Source organism: Drosophila willistoni, chromosome 3R (genome assembly GCF_018902025.1).
Source record: "Drosophila willistoni isolate 14030-0811.24 chromosome 3R, UCI_dwil_1.1, whole genome shotgun sequence".
Lineage (NCBI taxonomy): Eukaryota > Metazoa > Arthropoda > Insecta > Diptera > Drosophilidae > Drosophila > Drosophila willistoni.
The window spans coordinates 26,508,024-26,528,001 of NC_061086.1; the positions used below are offsets into that span (position 1 = coordinate 26,508,024).

A 19,978-nucleotide genomic window follows, 5' to 3' on the forward strand; every position below is an offset into this window, starting at 1 on the left:
AGGAACATTTTGCAATTTGGAATGATTGGTGACAAAAAATTTTTAACAAATGTTCATTAATTCAAAAGTTTCTCTTTGTCTCCAAAAGATTTTTAAAAAAGACTACAATTTTTGTCTTCAACCTATCAGAAATGTTCCTGGATCACTTGTCGTATACGTAATGGAATAAAGTATGATCATTATCAGGAGTTGCAAGAAGCTTTTATTCAGCAATTTGTTCAAATTGGGAAACTTTATTTTTATTTGAGTGTTTTGTGTTAATACTGAGTACATTTTAAGGACCAAAAGGATGCAGTCTAACTCAAAATAGATGGAAATATACACCACAAAAATGTTCGTCAATTAGAGTGGAAGATCATCAAGAGAATTACAATGTTTTGAAGGGAGTTGTTGTTGTTTTTTTTTGTACTTTCGTTATATTTGCATTCAAAATAAATTTGTAAAAATTGAAATAACCAGATTTTAACACAGCTTCAGCTCAAGCTTATATATATACATGTACAAAAACCACTCACTTTAATGCCATCCAAACTTATTTAGATGGATGGCAGACAAACGAGTCCCTAACTAAAAGTATATATATGTATATATATCAATTACTTATATATATATACAGACACACATAAATTAATAATATCGTTGAACAAAAAATAAAGAAACTCTACAACTAAATATTAGTTAATATTCAGGGCATATGAATGGGGGAATTGTTTGTTTAAACTAATTGTAAGCTATTTAAAGTTACATATATAAATTTTAGGCTAGAATCGGTGCACTGCAACCATTATTGAGGCGATATTCGGCATAGACAAGACCCGTGTTATGCCAATGATAGAAGGCGGCCACAATGATGAGATGCCACCAGTTGTGCGAGTGACCCACAAAGTCCACTTTGCCAGTGAACCAACGTTCGGGAATTTTGGCTGCATAGAAAACAAATGCAACGAGACAGAGCACATACATGATCACAATGCGAGGCACCATCAACTAAAAGAGACAGAAGAAAAGCAAGAGTCAGACATTTCACAGAGAATGATAGTTTAATTTGCCAACTCACCTGAACTAGCTCATTCTCCAGACCACCCATAACCACAGTCCAATGTCCCAAGGGTATCACACCATAGGCCGACCATAGCAATAGAACTGCTACCTTTGCATTCATGGAGACATTCAGTTTGGGTATCTGAACGGCTATGGCCAGACCAAACATGCCCAGAGCAATCGTCGAGTACAGGGTGCGTAGGAAAGTGTGACACCAAAAGGCATAATACATGCCACTTATGTAGATGGCCACCAATGATAGGGATATGCCCAGAAAGTCAACCGATAGGAATAGCTCATAGTGCTCCTCGGATCGGCATGAGAATATATGATATATGGCCGACATTAGCATACAGAGGCAGAAGCAAACCAAAAGGCAAACAACCAAAACTTGATCACTCAACGAGGCGTGCAAACGCAGAAATTGAAAGTCAAATATGGTAAGTCCGATGAATAGTATGCAACCAGCCAAATGGCTCCAGATATTGATCTGTAAAAAATAAACATATATGTTAATTTTCAAATGTTTCCAATCTTAGATGCTCGGTCGATGCTCTTCTTACCGTCTCATTGGTCCACCAGAAAATGCTCTGCAGGCACAGTTTATTGGATAGGAATGTACGATAGCCACGTCGTATGTACGGATTGAATTTTAGATGGCTCGGCGCCTATAAAAAATACAAAACCAACAATAACAAATCAATCAAAGAATAATACCAAGATAACACTCTGTGTGACTGATTGAACATTTGCCAAAAATAAACGAACATAAAACCACAAAATGGCAAGTTCAATTGATTGCACAATTGAATCAATTTAAATACATTAATTAATACCAAGCAACAGCAAAAGTGACATCAAGCATTTAGCTTTGACTCTGTGGTTCAAAAATATATATCGTGTCATTCGCCCTGAGATAAAATTTCTTTTAGAAACTTTAAGAAACCTAAAACTGACTGACCTGACCATCACTTGATGTTGGCCATCAATTAACAGGGACATAACCAAAGACAAAGACTAATTGCCGATGCGCCTTCCATTTTCAATTGGGTTTAAGTATCAATTTATTATTTACGCCTTTACAATTAAATGTAAAATTACCAAAAACAAATCACACAAAACTAAACAAATTTGGCGCGCGCGTCTTGGCAACAATTTGCTAAATAATACAACAAATAATACTTTTATGCAATACACATACAAAAGAGAGGCCAACGCCAACTAAATCAAGGTCAATTTTATTATTAACAAACCCAAAAAGAAACCCCAAAGAGCAAGAAACAATTACAAACTGAATACGATATTCATAGACATGGCGAATATATGTATAAAAAAATGAAGCTACTCATATATATTTAGGTCAATCGCTTAGACTCTAAGCACTACTTTGTTAGATAATTTTTGTATTGTGGAGGCCAAGACAAAGCTGATCTTAAAGCTAAGCTAGATCAATTACTTAATTCCTCAAGATTTACTTAAGGATGTGTCATTTGTTTATATTTTTCAAGATTTCTTAAGGTTCAAATAGAAATTGGTTTCAGTAGTTGAACTTTCCCGCTTACATGGACATGTTTTGAAGCCGAAAATATATATCAATACCTAAAAACATTGATTAGCTATAGAAATTCATAAGTGATCCCATTTGATTATTATGAAATGTGACAATTCCTTTTAGACTTTATGGAAAGAGTATTCAATTCAAAACAAAATACTCCTATATGCTTCATAGACCTCCATAAAGTCTTAAAGGAATTGTCACATTTCATAATAATCTAATGGGAGCTTAGTATAACGTGTTAGTTAAGTAAAATTTAAAAATCATTTTAATCTATTTTAAAATAGATTCAAATAAACAAAGGTCATAATATTAATAAATTTTGAACCGATCTCTATTTTCAAAAAGCTTCCTTTTGTTATAACTCCTAATAACTAATAGCTGCTAGTCATAAACAGTCCTAAACACACCGAATAAGTTTATAACAATCCATTCTAATAAAGTCATTCATTTAATCTACCAATTACTAATGAAATTAACGTAATAATTTCCATAGATTTACCAATTTGCCATTTCATTTATATTTATGTATTTACTCACATCATCGAAATTGCAGAGCCATTTGAATTTGGACAATTTATCATCATAGCCGGGGCCATGCCCTAGAACATTGGGCTCTTCGTTAGCCGGAAATTGATGTGCAGCATCCAATGTGGCCATATCAGAGGACGACATATGAACCAGTTGGCCATCATGCTGCAAAATGAATGAAATAGAAGAAGTTAATCAAGTGTTTAGATAATGATTATCGTTCATAGAAAAACAACAACAAAACTAATTTGAATTGAGGACAGAAATTATATGCTTATTTATATTTTTTCGTTTGTCTTCTTCCGCGTGAGAACAAAAATTTATTTATAACTAAATGGTTAACTAAAAATGCAGTTATATGCAGATTTGCAGCTGTTTGTATTTGTTTCTTTTTCGTGTTGTTAAAGGTGTTGTTGATGTTATTGGTAGGGTTTTAGATTTCGTATGTAAACAACAACAACAACAGAAATGAATCGAAAAATATATGGCATAATAATTATTGCAAAAGTTTTTAAGCTAAAACGTCAACAATAACAACAACAACAATACTTATAAGGGGGCTTGACTATAATTTGTTTATCCAGTTTCTATTTCAACAATAATAACAAAAACAACAAACAAACAAAATTACCAAGTGCAACCGCATATGCATTTTCAGATTCGATGACGTTTTTTGTTTACAATTCGTGCAATTTGCATACCCTTTTTATTTTTGAATGAGAGAGAGCATATTGAGTTCTTTTAGACATTTGGAATAGAAGTCTTTTCTATTATGAAATGAAAAGAAGACTTCCAGTCTTTACGACTGTTCGGCAAGTTGATAACAAACAGGCTTAGAGACAGTTTAACCTTAAGAATTCCCTGAATTTATAAGAATTTCACACTTATATATTCTTAGTCACAAGAAGTCTTAGAAGCACTTTATGTAGCCCTTTTCAACCCATTTTCTGTATTTCTAATGAGCTTGTTTCGACCCTTTTCAAGTCATTTTCTGTATTTGTAATGCTTTTTTAGCCTGTATATCACACTTCTTTAGGGATCATCTTTTTTTTGCAGAGTATTTCCAGATCGCTCTCTTATATTTCTATAGAGTTTCATAAAGATAAATGGCCTGAGAGTAATTTTTATAGATTTTATTAACTCCTTAAGGGCTTTTCTCGAGATTTTATTAACTCCTTAGAGGCTTTTCTCGAAATTTTCATCTAATTGATGTATCCTCTTCCTTGTTTACAGGATATCTACAAGTCGTTTGTCTAAATTTTATCGTGTTTACACATTCTATTAAATCGCTTAGAAAGCTTTTGCAGTTGGTAAGCTATAAGCTGCAGCCAGACGAGCCCCAGCTAAGCTGTTACATCGATACACCCAATGAAAAATGTTAAACTATTCGAAACTATGCCGAAACATAATTTTGAAAATAAATTTTTATAATGGAGTTTTCTTATTTAAACAGTTGTGAAACGTGGAAAACCTCTATTGAAATTTAATTAAGATCCTTAAAGAGTTTCGTCATGAAATCTAATTAATAGAAAAGAAATTTCGATTTAGGATAACAATTTCAAAATTTTGGTTTTACTTTTCCCAGGTGTAAACTGTTTTTTTTAGTAAACATTTCGAAAAAGGTGATTGAAGTGCATCAATGCGAAAGTAAAATCAAATATTTTTTCAAAAGAAACAACAAAAATTTAAAAACAATGACAGCATTTCAGTTAATAGACAGTAAATAGACTTAAATGGTTACACAGCGAGAGAGAGAGAGAGAGGGACGGAGGTAGGGGGAAAGAGGTGAGGGGTAGAATTTGCAATTGATTAGCCATTGACGTAGTTTTTTGTTTGTTATATTTGTTTTTCCGCATAAATACACTTTGCATTGAGTTAAACAATGATTAAACACACACAAACACACAAATATCTTACATCCTTGATTTTGTTGCTTCTTGGATTACGCTTTAATTCATTTGCATTTGTTGTTGTTGTGGTTGTTGTTACAATTGTCGTTTCCATCATTTTGAAAAATTATTTTCACAAATTCCCTTTCAAAATATTTGAAATTAATTCCAGTTATTTATAAAAAAAGTTAACACGTCAAGTTACACAAAAAATTTGAATATTATTTTGTAACTTCTTTCAACACATTCTTGTTTGTCACTGCTCGAGGTCGATATCTCTTGAGATACTTTCCCAACCGTTACGATTGAGATCTTTTCCGCAACTGAAACATACGCGGATACACGATCAACTGCAGCCGAAGCAAAAGATACAACAAATTTGAAGCTTTATGCCGAAAAAGCTTTCGAGAAGCAAGTATGCATATAGCTTTCCCATGCTGTTTGGTTGTAGGCGAGGGCGAGGGGGGCTTGGCAGAGAGACACTTATGCCAAAATTATGCGAAATTTTGTTACAGGTGCTGCTGCAGGTGAGAGAGAGAGAGAGAGTGAGAGAGAGAGAGGGGTGTTGCTTTCGTTGCTTGACTTTTGGTCAAGGGAATACAATTATATAAGCCCCCCTCCCAGTCTCACCCATATTAAAAACAGGGTGTTTTTTCAAAGGAGATCCTCGTCAGGACTGCAACTAACCTCAAATTAAGATAATTTTAAACATAAATTTCTTACTAAAACATATTTTTAGCCAAATTGCTGCAGAGTCTTACAAAATCGGTCATCTTAAAATGGGCCTATTGAATGGATTTTGTAAATAAGTTGCATAAGAGTCTGAGAAATTGAGAGCTTTCGCTGGTTTCAGCTTTAATTGTTTATAACATCTCAAAAGACGAATGCCTGAATGATGGGTTTTTCTTTTCGTTTTTGTTGATTTCTTTTTAGCATGGTCGAATAAAAAATAATAACAAAATTGAAACCAGTTTTCAGTATTTTGCGTGAAACTTTAGGAATTCCGTGTGAATGCATAAATGGTGTGGGGGGCAGGAGGGGGTAGGAGAGGGATGGGAATTTAGACTTTCGCAATGGACCCTCAGGCGGTATGTAAATATGCATACACATAATATCAACAATGTGGTAAGACCTAATCGGGCATTAACTATTGCCTACGTTCAACTTGACCTTGACTCCATTCGATGTGGGGGCATGAGTGTGTGTGTGTGTCAGTGTGTGTGTGTGTGTGTGTGTGTGTGTGTATAGCCCTGGTGAAAATCGCAAACTTGCCCAGTTGACGTTTATTTGGTTGTGTCGCTAAGGTTGACTTAGCTCTCGAATTGACCCTTGATGACTGATATTTTGTCTATGCACGTGTTATTTGGAAATCATACAGGAGCGGTTCCATCCCAAATGAGGTAGTAACAACGTGAGTTCCCGTTTGCTATTAGTCTTATGCATTAGAAGAGAAACGTTGGCCCAAGTGGCTCAAAAATGTTATTTTAAGCAGGAAAAATGATCCTGCATTTAGGAATAGGCATTATAGGTGGTGAACTGTCCTTTTGAGAGGAGGGGGATTCCCCATTTCGACGCTGCCATCACTCCAGCGTTCTCTTTTTCACTAGTTTTCCATCTAAACTCTAAAATTTTGAACTAAGTCTAACTGCCCTTAATTGAATACTGGCTAAGCTCGTCCTTTACATTAATAAATATAAAATATGGTTTAAATTTGTTTAGGAAACCGGATTTGATCAGTTTTTAATATTATAATGAACTAAGTGTTAATAAATGCATTGAAAAAGGAAAATTCCTATAATTTCACCGCCCTCTGTAGAGCCAGAACTTAATATAATGCAATATTCTCATTTCTCTTTATCGAAATCTTATAAAGAAAGTACAAAAAACGCTAATAATTATGCTAAATCCATGAATTTATCAATGAAAATGATAAGTTCAGCAACTGGAAAAACATAATTTATGATTCTACTCCTTCAAATAATGTAAATCCAACTTCTTGGAGCTCTAGCCACAAGTTTACTGAATAGACTACCCTGAACAAAATTTGATACTGCTCTCAATAGAATTGTGTCTATGTATGTATGGATCAATGTATATTAATCTCTTGACTTACCCAATTATCAGTAGCATCAGTTGTATTATTCTTTTCAAATTTGCGATTATAACATGTCGATTCAGCAACACTTAGCAGTTCCACCTCTGCCCTCTCATGCGGTCTGGGACTCATTTTTGTGGCACGTGGATGCTAAAAACGTACATAAAGCTAAGCCTATTAAAATTTGTATCAAAGTGTCTAAATAGACCCTAATAAAGTGCAATTTGGTTTTATTCTTTGTTGCCACTGACCAAAGTTTAGGCCAACGTGTAGCATAAATATCACGGAATAGTGTAAAAATCGAGTTACATTGTGGCTAAAAGTGCTAAATATGAAACAAAGAAAGCAAACTTTGCTTTGCTGTCTCTGTCCCTCTCGTTTGGACAGTTTTTGTGACATCTTTTAAACCGCTTATTGTCACCTTTGTTCATTATCATAAACAAAGACTCTGTGAACTAATTAAGGTAATAACATTTTGAACTCGAAACGAGTACAGCAAAAATTTTCCATTTACATATATTTTTTTTTTTTAGAAAGTCTTTACGACAAAAGCAAAATAGAAAAGTTTCTTCACAAAACTGTTTACATAACCAAAAAACAAAAAATAAATTAAAGTTCCAAATAGAAATTATTCACTTGTAAATGAATTATTTGAAATACTTTTCAATAAAACTAATGAGAATAGATTCCTAATTACTTTTTTAGACCTTGGCAGATCCTTCAATTGAGTCGCGCACAAATCGAAAAAGAAATGTTTTACAAAATATACAGTTGAGAAGAAGAACCACACGCAAGAAAACTGAAATCAAAACTGAGAACCCCAAGGAGAGAGCGAAAGAGAGAGTGAGCGATCGTGGAGACACCGTTACGAAAGCCCCAAGCAAACACAATGTGTGTGTGTGCGCGAGAGAGGGGAAGCAAAAGCTCTTTACGAAAGTTTGCCATGCTGTTGTTGCCGGTGCTCCAATGATGCTCTTTTCCATCTCTCTCAGTCGCTTCCTCGCGCCATCAACAGTAGCCAAAGATAACAGGGGCGGAATTAGGAAAAAAACAGACGCCAATCATAGTTTGCCAACGCTATTTCAAATTGTATCTGCATATTAAGACTCTATGAAATCATAAACTATTATTAACTAAAAAAATGGTTTTACCCATTTAAAATATACTTCCAGATCAGAACTGAAGCTTAAAGGAATCCGTTTTTTTTGAGAAGACAAGGGCCTAACAAGGAGATATAATTAAATTACCTTCGAAATGACGAAAAGTTATCAAAACCAAATATTATAGTAACATATTATAAATATAGCAAAGATCAAATCATTTTATATAGTAATACAAATCTTTTAGAATATGCTTTCAATTCTGATCGTAGGACTTGCCACATCATTTTCATATGGATAGTTCTTAAATCCTTTGGATCTCACCTATTATATTTATAGAACCCTTTCTGGGCACTTGTCTATAAAGCATTTGTGCATAAATCCAGGAGCGCATCTAAAACAACCCCCCCTAGACCCAACGACCATGTCTATAGTCCAACACTCACACACTAACGTTGTCTATTAATTGAGTCTATGAATGTGAATTGATTAAATGTTAATTTAGCATGCTGGTGCTGTGCCGCATTTTACATAGGCTTCTCTTCTCTATATTGGCCCGGCATATATATAAATAATGAATATATATGTATGTATATACACATATTTGTACAATTTAGTTATCGACGCTTTCTTTTTGATGCCACAACGAATGCAAATGCCCTTCACATTGACCGAATTTCGAACATTCATCCATTTCCCCGCATCCGCAGCAGCACCTGTTAATTTATTTTGTAAATTATTTTTTTTTTTCTTTAACTAATTGAAATGTGTCAAGTACAATGTTAATGAAATCTTTTGACATTGCTTCACAAAATAGTCAACAAAATTTTCAAAAGTAAGACTAAGATGCTGGTCACAAATTAGATCAAGTTGATTGCCTTTTGTAGAACTTTATCTGGTGGATTGCCTTCATTTGTGTCTTTCCTAATCTTTAGAATATGCTAATCAGTGATTTGATTATTATTGTACCTCGACAATCAGCACTATCTAAAGATTGTGGCCTATATTGTTGATAATGACTGACAATTTCTTAAGTAATTAATGATAATCACAAGATTTTTATATTTAGAACTACCTGATTCATCAAGTTTTAAAAATGGCTATTAAAGTAAGTGCAATTTCCCAGGAGATATGGTTCTATATTTTCATTCATAACAAAAGATAACTTTTGATTTTGATGACTTTAGTCTATAACTTTTGGTTTAGTTATACTTGAAAAGCAAATTTCTTTCAAATTAAGCAATAAAGACTATTAATCTTGAAGAATTTCTCTCATTAGAAACGTTATTTTAGGATTTTTAATTAGTTAGTATTCAATTTTTCAAAAACTTGGAAAATATAATAAACTCTTTTACATAAAAATGCTTTTATAACTTAAATAAAAATCTGTTCCATGAGTTAATAAATAAATGGAGCTTCAAATATCAAACTATATATATGTATATTCATCTATAACTCCCAAATAATCAGAAAGATCGTCTAATATCCTAAATATTGATGAGAATGGGCATCTATTTGGGCTATAGAGGAATGGATAATGCATTTATAAATCGTAGTATTTTGACCATTTGTTGTTTATTATTTTTATCGTTCAGTAGAAATAATATAGCTACAATCCTTTTGCCCTCTATGTATATATGTAAGAATATATATATCGGTTACATTGCCATCATCTTTCACACACATCTTTTCCGCTTTTTGGCCGCCGCCGTTGCCGTTTTGCACATCGATTGATTAATTAATAGAAAGGAAAAATGTTTAATAACAATTCGGATATATATAAATATTTTCATGGCTAATCATCAAAAACAAGGAGAAAACTAAATGATGCTGATAATGGTGGTGAAGAGATTTATGGTGGTGGTGTTGGTGGTGACGATGGAGGTGGTGGCTGAGGTTGTGGGGCGATTTTGGTTTTGGTTTTTTTGTTTTCTGCTTTTAGCGCTTTTGTGTAAATTGAATTTTTGTAATTTTTATTTTGTTTTTTTTTTCCGGTTCTTTAAATATAATATAATAATAATAATAATTTTCCAGCTGATGTTTTTTTTTTGTTTTTTTTTTCTTCTTTTTTGTTGTTTTATTTATTTGTAGTTTTTGTTTTTCTTTGTATTTAAACTTATGTGTTGATGCTGATGTTGATAGCTGTTCTTTAGCTTTAAATGTTTAATGCTTACATAATTTTTCTTTTTTTTTTTTCTCAGTAATTATTATTAAATTATTTTCTTTCTGTTGTTTATGCTGTTCTCTGTTCTGTTCTGTGTTTCTTGTTGTTGTTGTTGTTGCTGTTGCTACAATCTCTGCCAGTTGTTTCTCTTCTTGCCAGTAAGTTGCAGCATCATTTAGATGTTGTTGTTGTTGCTGCTGCTATTCTTGCCACATCGTTGCCATCGTTCGTCATCGTTCACCCACCACCACCACCATTCATCGTCCTCCTCCTCCTCCTCGTCCTTTTGCATGTTTTCATTGAAGCTGCTCCCAAATTTGATGATAATGCTAATGTTGTTGTTGCGGCTACAGAGGCGGCGACGGCGGCGGCTGAGATGACGGCGATGGCGAAGATAGCATTGAAGATGGCATTGGATGACCTTCTTGTTGTTGTTGTTGTTGTTGTTGTTACTGCTGCTGCTGCTCATGATGTTACTTTGCTTCTGGTTGCTGCTGTTGTCGCGTCCGCGGTTCTTGCTGATATTGTTGCTGCTCTTCTTCTTGCTGGTGTTGTTGTAAGCATTTTTATTGTGGTCAACCGCACGGCGGCCATTGCCATTAACGCTGACGCGGCTGCAGCTATAACTATTTTTATTATTAAATGGTGTTATCTTTTTTGCTGTTCTTGTTGTTGTTGTATCTCCTGTTAATTCTGCTGTTGTTATTGCTATTGTTGTTGTTTTTGTTGTTGTTGCTGCTGCTGCTGCTTTTGCTGTTTTTATTATTATTGTTTTTGTTGTTGTTGTTTTTGTTGTTGGACTGCATTCTGGAACGCATCACATAGCATACTTTCTAGTCCACTCTCGTGCCAGCTCATTGTATTTTTCCCGATCGGTTTTATATATTCTGGCAATCTCTGGAACAAGCGGATCATCTGGATTGGGATCACAGAGTAGAGAGCAAATTGATAATAAGACTGCAAAATGAAACAAAAGAAAGAGAAAATACAATTTAATTAGCATGAATATATATAGTGTATATAGAGTATATATACCTTTTGAAATAGTTAATGCTGGCGACCACTGAGATCTTAATATATCGAGACAAATCGAACCATTGCTGTTGATGTTTGGATGGTATATGCGTGTTGTAAAAGCCACTTTTGGTGGTTTAAAGGGATAGTCTGTTGGAAAATGTATAGTTAAGAAAAATACACCTCCTTGATAAGGGCTGTCCGGCTGCAATGAAACAATAAATTGAATTGATTAATTGATTGATTAACTTTATATACCATGACCTATCACAGATCGGTTCAGACGGGAACGACAAGAAAAGAGTTCAACTTCATTCAAAACGAATATTCTAATCACCATGACACTCAAATTTAAACAGTCTAAATTGGAATCTCTTTTCAGTTTGATTGAATCTTTTATCGCATTTGATTTTTGAATAACTTTTATCATTTGCAAAGAATCGATATTTTGATACATAGATAAAGAAATTGTTTAGCTCTACACTTTGAATACTGTATGGAATATTGTTGTTGTCTACTGTTTGCTAAATATTTAGAATATACTAAAGTTTAATCATGTTTGGAACATTTAGCTTTCTCTAAGATATATATTCCATTAATGATAGTAAACAATAATAGCTATTAGATCTTTTTTGGTTTTTACAATTGAGTAATTTCGCTTAAACTTTAGCTGATTAGAACTGTAGTTGAATTTACTATCTAAAAACCTTATAAAGAAGACTCATTTTCCTGTTAAGACTTCAGAAATTGGTTAACAAAAGTTTAGAAACTAGTCTTCATCGAAATTTTATCGAATTCTACTCTAATTCAGTCGAATTGAAGATATTACTTAAATATATCCTCTATAATTGATGGATTGTACAAAACTATTGATCCTTGAATACATTCTAATGCAATTGTTGTCCGTTTTGTGTATCCATTGAACTCCCTTTGCCGTTATCCGCCCTTTTCCGTCTGTAAAATACAACAAGATGCATATTAAAATGAGTTCAGTATGATAAAAATACAATGTAAAGACCAATTTTGCATTAGCCAGAGCTCATTAGAGCTCTGTGTTTGAGATCGTCTCTCTCCCTCCCTTCTCTCGTTCTTACCGGGCCCATTATTGTAGCTTGCCAGTGAAATACTGAAATGACAAAAAACATAAATAACAACAAATTAGTAATCAGTAAGAAAAGAAAAAAACAGAGTGTTTGTAATTAAAGATCTTCTCTTTAAGAGTCCATTTTCAAGTTGCAATTTCTATATCTATTGAGTCATCAGTTTAAACGACCTAGACTTACGATGGGAAGTGCTTTTGTTTTTCGATTTCTTGGAACTCTATGAAACGTTTATATAAACATCGGAAGCTTAATTTGACGCATCAGTAATTATAGACATACTTAAGTATACCCCTCTGACAAATTCTTTAACGCAATTTTCATAAAGCAAATTAGTCTTTGCATATTTTATAGTTTAAGAAACTTATGTAGTATTAATTTGAGATAGCGAAATGATTCAGTAGAAAGAGAGAAAGAGACTCTCAAATGGAAAAACCATTTGAAACCAGATTTTAGTCGCAATCTGTGTCTAGTTTGACCTTTGTTAGCTGATCAAGAATTTATACTTTGTCATATCCTTCTGAGCTTAAAGCTTCTCACCAAAATGTACACATGAATCCCGTGTGCCTTGTGCAAAGGGTATTAAATGAAAGGCAGAGAAAGAGAAAAGGGCAGAGAGGAGACAACGACACTCATTACTAAATCAAAATGCATTGACAAATATTACTGCTGATTTTTGCTCGTTCTAGTCTCCACTCTATTGCCCCCCGCCCATTGCCCCCTTCTCACTGGTCGTTTCCGTTTCCTTCTTCTCGCCTTCTCTATTCCATTTTTTTGTTTTTTTTTTCCTATGCAGCAGCAACAAGGCCTGAGCCCGAGCCAAAGAGCCTTGGCACTAAGAGTTGGCAGGTCTCTCTCAGCTCGCTCTGGCTCTCTTCTTTCGTTTTTAACCTAACCCGCTCGCTCTATCTCATTCACCCACTCTCTGACAGTCCCCCCTTTTGGCCCAATCCCACAAGTGCCACCTCAAGGCCCCATCTGCAACAACAAGAACAAAACACACACACACACACAGGCACACCACTGTGCGCACGCGGCGCTGTCAATGTCATTTACTTCTGCGGGACTGCGGTGCTGCTGCTGCTACTAACTTCTGCTACTTCTGAGAACTGGGCCGCTTGGACTCCAGCTGGTTATGGTTAGTTCATGGTGTCGCAATTGTTAAACCGCAATTACACAAAATGTTCATTTACAGTTGGATTCTTTGTTGTTTTTGTTACTTTTGGGCAGACAACAATAATTTTTAATCAATAAAACGACGGACTTTCCACCTATCATTTATCGATAACATTGTGTACTCGCTCCGTACTGACACACACACACACACACACGTGAGCACATGCATGTGCATGTGGCAATGAAGTGGGCGGATAACTTTAAAAATAAAAATAAATGAAATAAATGAGGGGAAACTATTAGTTAAACAAAATTGAGCAAAACATTCAAAATTGAGAACTTATCGAATATTGACAATTCATTTTAAATAGTTTGTAACTAATGAAATAGTTAACAATTTAATGGTGTCTATAAAAACTAGACTTGAACTTGAAGTGCTTTTGGCCAATAACTGAAATCCCCTTTTTGATAAATGCAATTTGCAATCGCAATTGATGATGTAATCGTTTATTTTCTTTTTAGAATCACGATTATATTTTTATCGTTAATGCTTTCTGATTACAGAACAAAGTAAGAAAACAAAGAAAAGAACAACAAACGGAGAAAACCATCCCAAATTAAGTTACGGAGGACGGAATCTGACTAATATTTCTTAAATTAAGCTTTCCTTTAAGATAAACTATTGGCCATTCTGTATTCTAGAAATTCATATAGTGAAATGCAGTCTAAACTGATAAGTAACCATAACGGAAGTGATTATTTTCATTCAATTAAAAGCCACATCATAATTACACTTTTCTCTACGCCAGGAGGAGAGTAAGAGAGCAACAAGACATGAGCAAATTAATGATAATGGGAAATTTAATCAATTAAATTAATGAATTTATGATTTATTATCAAAGATGCTAAATGTAGATACATAATAGAAAGTAGAAAGAACATTGAAAGCTTTAAATTCTCCTTGAATGATGATGGCTATTATTGTATTCATTTAGATTTTCCCACACAACACACACACATTTGCTCAAATAACTAATAAATAAATAAAGATAGATTGCAGTATAAATGTAATCGAAATTTGTGTGGTGCTTAAAAGATTTTGATAAGGTTTACTTTTAAACTGAGGGGAACACTTTTTGCTAGTATTAGAAGCAATTCCTGAGGAACTATGAGTCCGCCGTTGGTTGTGGTCAACCGCTTTTAAAATTAACTTAAATATCAAAAGAGAGTTACATTAGAAGCCCATTCAATCAATCATTTAAATATTAGGAATATAAAAAGAAATGTGACCTATTTTATAAATATGTAACTCTTTTTTCATTTCATCTGGTAAGTTTCATTGTTAATGGTGAAATTCTGTTGAGCCTATGCTCTCTGCCTTATTAGGCGGTTAACTTCGATTTCACTTTTCTGTGACGTCATTCAAATGACCTCCTTTTACACTATAATAAAACAAAAATTCAGTTAAAGTGAACAATTACATAGGAAATTTCAACTGTAATCGTTGTAATCTAATTGCAGGCAACGCATTTTCGGTTTCTTCTTTCAATTCACACTAGAAAGTAAAACAAAAGTCAAATGAGGTGATCATACAATTCGATTTGTTTGCACAAAAACAACAAAGGCGACGTAAAAGAGGAAACGAAATGGCAAAGAAATTAGCATAAACGACTAAAAACAAATGTCTATACAAACACATGTAAAAGAGAACTGTCTAGTCATGTTTTTGTGCCATGACGAAAAGACGTGTTAAACAATTTGAAATTTCATAAATTTCTTACAAGTTTAGCATCCGGAATTCCAGAGTGAGTAAAACTTGATAGCTAATCGTTCTTGATATATATATAAATGTATTTCAATTTCATGTAATTCGTTTCCTTGCGATAACAAAGTGTTTATAAAGAATACAGAAACCTCAACTAGACCCCTTTCAATTGCTAATATTTCTCTATTAGAATTTTGGTAACAAAAAGGTTCTTGGACTAGAACTTGTTGGCCACTTTGACTCCACCCTTTTCCGGTTTGAATATATTTTTTAATTTAAGGTTTGTTTACAAATGTGCACCGTACCGAAACCAAATCAAGTGGAGAGACAAAATTGTACCTTTTCGAAGCGAAGGGTTGTATCTGGCTTCAACCCTTCAATTGACACTCTATTGTTAAAAGATATTGCTGATAAAACTAAATTCTTGATATAGGAGTAAGGCTAAGAAATGAAGCGGTTGCTAGATTAAAGTTCTTAGGGTGTTCTTCGAGAGGTTTCGGTTGTTCTGAACTAATAATCGTAATCGCGCATGACAAAGTAAAATAATCTCTGTGCCCTTGTTGATGATAAAGAAAAGAGATAAAGTTGATATTAAGATAGATATATACTCACAGTCATCTCCAACTGGACCAGCTGAACATTGTGCAGGTGGATCTCTGCCCAGATCTTGCAGTTCCTGTTAAATAAAAGAATAAACAATGATTAGACAAAAATACATAATTAGCTCATTGATTCTCTTTTATATAGTCAATTGGGGATAAGTATGGACAATATTATGTAAATTTTTGTTGTTTTCAATAAAATATTAATGTTAAAATTGTAGAATTTGTGGTTCTTTTATGCCAAGTGACGCAAAAAATCAAGTTCGTTGGCCCGAACCAAATGGCGTTCTCGCTCGCCCTCCTCTCTCTTTATCTTTCTCGCTCTAGCACTATATCTCTTGGTGCTACAGTATGCGCATCTTTCTCGCTTATGCACACAGCTGAGCGCCCCCCTCAGAGTCATCACAGCTGCCCAGAGTGTTTGTGTGAGTGAGTGAGTGTACGTACGGATGTGTGTGTGTCTGGTGTAAAGTAAACCGGCAAAAATGAAAAGTATAAAAGAAAACCGTACAAATAAAGAGAAGATGAGCTGTGAAAGGTAGCTAGCAGGCAGTTACAGCTGAGAGAGGGGGCGGCGGCAGCTACGACAAAGAGGGACAAGAGGGTGGCGACGAGGACCGACCATATGTCTGTATGTAACGGCACACACACAAACACGCACGCATGCCACACACATACACACTATAAAAAAATATGCCGACGGAAGATTTCAAAAATAGCTTAAAGTGGGGGCCCCCAAACGGTTCTTTTAATTTTTTTGCTGTCTTTTTTTTGTACCTGTTGAGCAGATAATAGAAAGAGAGAGAGAGAGTAAGAGACAAAGAAAGGGGGGGGGGGGCAACAAATTACATGAAATTGTTAACGCCAACGCCAAAAAGCAGCAACAAAGTGGAGCGAGCGACTTTCATTGCAATGAGTCATAGGTGAGGGAGATGAGAGGGGGCGACCGACCAACAAATAAAAACAAACTCACTCACTCACACACACACTCTTTCACAGACGCAACGCTCACACACACAGAGGCACAAGCAAAGCTTAAGCTTGAGCCAAAGCGTCTCTTTTGCGCTGCTGCTGTTGTTGTTGTTGCAATTGTTGGCAACAAAAAATTGAGGCCAAAACCTTGAAGAGGAAATAATTGCATGAAAATGCAAAAGGAATTAATTAATAATTTTAATTTTGCTTTTAAAAGGCTCCTCTCTCTCTTCCTCATTTTCATTTTCATTTTGTATCAAAGAAAAATAAAATAAATGAAAGAAAACACACAAAAAAAAAGAAACCAACAAAATATAAAAAATTCAATGGCCATGACGCGCGATGTCGTGACGCGGCGTCGCTGCTTTTGTTGCTCAAGCAGCAGCAGCAACAACAACAACGACGAGACAGTCAGCAGATCTACCTACCCGCCCCCCTGCGTCTATTACTCACACATACACACACAGTCTTACTCGCACACACTATTGTCTCTCTCGGTCATAAGCCTGTACGAATTCCTCGTTCACCATTCATTTTATATGTAAATTATGCCTTAATTATAATTTATAACTAATTATTTGGGCCCCGTTTCAAACGTTTTGCAACACTAACTCATACTCAACTCAACACACACACACAGAAATACACAACGGCTTTTTAGCTCAGCCCCATTCGGTGCAAGAAAGAGCCAAAGCGAGACACCACCACCACATAGCTGCCTTTAACTACATGCCCGAGGTACTAGAGCAAGCGGGATGGCATAAACAGTGATACCAAATGGCCAAGGCCTTTGCATGTATGTTTGATTCTAAGTGTGTGTGTGTGTGTGTGCATGCGTGAGAGTATGTGTGAGTGGGGGATGACGAAGACGATGATAACCGCCGGCTGCAAAAACTAAATTGTAAAGTTATAAATGCTTTTTCTAACAAAAACCTAAAAGCCCAAATATATATATACGATATATATAAATATATTGAATGCATCGTATTGTTAAATAAAGAAAAAAGATTCGAATAGTATTTTGTATTTTCCGTCATTTAGAGGGTTGGCACTTGAAGTGCGAGTGAGCGAGCACACACGAACAGTGGAACGAAATAAAAAAGAAAAACTTGCAATTGCTGTCTGCAGTTACTGAAGTTGGCTGAAGAAAAACTTTTGACTGGCAAGGACAAAAATATAATTATCTATGTGCCACATGCATGAGCGTGTGTGTGGGTACATCCATACATATATTAATATATACATATGTGAATTATCAGCTCAAAAAAGTAGGGTTAGGTTAAATTTATACGCTTTTTTTGTCTTCGCCGTTTTATTTTTTGCTGGATCTTTCTGCGGCGCTGGCACACACATACACGTACACACACACACACACACATGAGCACATATGTACAGCGAGCGGGTGAGTAAGTGTATGTGTGTTTGTATGCCCTGCTATATATAAAATGAGTGTATTGGGTAACCATCAGCAGCAGCAACTGGATGGAGGACGGGGAGGCGACTCCTCCAAAATGCAGTTGCATTAATACCTCCAGGTGCCCGGCACATTCACACAAATGCACACACGATGACACACACACATATACTCAAATATATGTATATATATATACACAAGAATGCATTTCTCTTTTACACGCTCACTCACACACACACAGAGACACTGGGCAGGCACATGTAACGGAAATGCTGCCACTGGCAGGATCTATATTTTTTTCTCTCTTGATTGCTCTCTTTTGTGCTCTTTAAGGATTAAATTAACTTCTAATCAGAATTCGTTAGAAAAAACAGTAACTAAACTCGTTTCTTTTTTTTTCTCAATTTGTAATTAATGCACGTCGTCATCGCCCATTTTTCCCCTCTTTTCATTTCTTTTCGCTATTTTTTTTTTTCTTTTTTGCACGTTTTCTTCTCTTGTCTTCTTTCTACTTGGGTTGTTTCATTTCCTATGTTTCACATTTCCATTTCTTGCATAAATTTTTTTTCATTTCACATTTGCTTTTGGGTTTTTTTTGTGCGTTTTCAGCAAGTTTTTCGATAGTATTTTTCATATTTCTTTTGTCTTTGTTGGTGTTTTTTGTTGAATTGATATTTAAACTTTTTTCACATACCTTATTGATTCTTTTTAACGCCATTTTCTGATTGAAATTTGATTTTTCTGGTTTGTGTGTGTGTGTGTAGTTGGGTTGGTGTTCGTTTTTTTGGTTTTCTTTTGATCTCTCTCTGTCAATGTGCACAAATAACCGAAATAGTTTAAATAATTAAACGAAAAGCTACAAAAACTGAGTAGTTTTTGCCTATTTTCTCCTCTTCTTTATTATATTTTTCCTCTATTTAATTTGTGTTCCTTGTCTAGAAATATCGCAGCACAAAACGGCGACCGAACCGACGACGACAACTACGGCGACTATTTCACTAATCGTGAATTCGCTCATCCGAATTGAATATTTTCGCTCTCAGAATGGCTGACCAATACAGAAGCAGTACGAGCAGAAGTGAGATGAAATGATTGCGCTGAACAATTGGTAGGCAGTAAGGGAGAAAGAGACAAGCACAACTAACAGTCGAGGGTGTATTGTGTAAGTGTGCGCGTGTGTTGTAAAACGACCAACAGAACAGCAGTTCAATCGAGCAGCACGGGAATATATTTCGTCACAATGTGGCCAGATCGGTGTATACCTGCAAATTGGTTGGGCAACTCTTTAATAAACGATTTTTAATATTCAAACAAATATTTTCAGCATACCTTGGGGAATTTTCTTGACCAATAATAATATAGATTTAACTGACTAAAACTTAGCAAAACAAATAAGTTCTTTTTACAACAAGTGGGTGGATGGTAGCCGGCAAGGCGACGCAAACGTGTTAATTATTTAATTGCTTGCACGTTCACAATGGCTGCATATCCGGAAAACGTTGGATTTTGTAATGTTTTGAGTTGGAGTTGATTTTAGCTCACAACGTGTCGCTTGCTGCCGGACTATTGATATTGAAAAATTTTGAATTTTTGCTGTTTCATGTGCTTGGGATGAGACTT

At 34.9% G+C, this 19,978-nt stretch overlaps 2 protein-coding genes and 1 long non-coding RNA gene across 5 annotated transcripts; 1 reads left to right on the plus strand and 2 right to left on the minus strand.

The window, feature by feature from the left end:
* Positions 1–395: 395 nt before the first annotated feature.
* LOC6647221 (progestin and adipoQ receptor family member 3) lies at positions 396–7,908 on the minus strand. Of its 3 annotated transcripts, none has more exons than XM_002069724.4 (6): positions 7,819–7,908; positions 7,130–7,261; positions 3,137–3,292; positions 1,605–1,709; positions 1,058–1,531; positions 396–987 (listed from the first exon to the last, which is right to left on the minus strand). In XM_002069724.4, the coding sequence occupies exons 2-6, from the start codon at positions 7,241–7,243 to the stop codon at positions 757–759; spliced, it is 1,080 nt and encodes a 359-aa protein (XP_002069760.1). In that variant the 5' UTR covers positions 7,244–7,261; positions 7,819–7,908; the 3' UTR covers positions 396–756. The 3 variants fall into 3 exon arrangements, with proteins under 3 accessions (XP_002069760.1, XP_046869667.1, XP_046869668.1); XM_047013711.1 differs by having other exon boundaries at positions 7,809–7,908; XM_047013712.1 differs by lacking the exons at positions 7,130–7,261; positions 7,819–7,908 and adding an exon at positions 5,045–5,317.
* On the plus strand, positions 7,487–8,436 carry LOC124462141. The gene is made up of 2 exons (XR_006955416.1): positions 7,487–7,575; positions 8,284–8,436. It is a non-coding gene; the product is annotated as an uncharacterized LOC124462141 (long non-coding RNA).
* Positions 8,437–10,314: 1,878 nt separating this feature from the next.
* LOC6647220 (ubiquitin-conjugating enzyme E2-17 kDa) lies at positions 10,315–19,963 on the minus strand. The gene is made up of 6 exons (XM_002069723.4): positions 19,688–19,963; positions 19,053–19,620; positions 15,983–16,046; positions 12,484–12,515; positions 11,411–11,594; positions 10,315–11,332 (listed from the first exon to the last, which is right to left on the minus strand). Exons 2-6 carry the CDS (start codon positions 19,074–19,076, stop codon positions 11,193–11,195), a joined length of 444 nt encoding a protein of 147 aa, XP_002069759.1. The 5' UTR covers positions 19,077–19,620; positions 19,688–19,963; the 3' UTR covers positions 10,315–11,192.
* Positions 19,964–19,978: the final 15 nt, after the last annotated feature.

Coding starts and splice junctions, on each gene's coding strand:
- LOC6647221 (XM_002069724.4), bottom strand. CDS start 7,243: ATGAGTCCCAGACCGCATGAGAGGGCAGAGGTGGAACTGCTAAGTGTT. Junction 1,532..1,604: donor TCTGGTGGACCAATGAGACG/GTAAGAAGAGCA, acceptor TATTTTTTACAG/ATCAATATCTGGAGCCATTT. Junction 988..1,057: donor TGGAGAATGAGCTAGTTCAG/GTGAGTTGGCAA, acceptor TGTCTCTTTTAG/TTGATGGTGCCTCGCATTGT.
- LOC6647220 (XM_002069723.4), bottom strand. CDS start 19,076: ATGGCGTTAAAAAGAATCAATAAG. Junction 12,516..15,982: donor TGGTCCAGTTGGAGATGACT/GTGAGTATATAT, acceptor TTGTCATTTCAG/TATTTCACTGGCAAGCTACA. Junction 11,333..11,410: donor AGCATTAACTATTTCAAAAG/GTATATATACTC, acceptor TTCATTTTGCAG/TCTTATTATCAATTTGCTCT.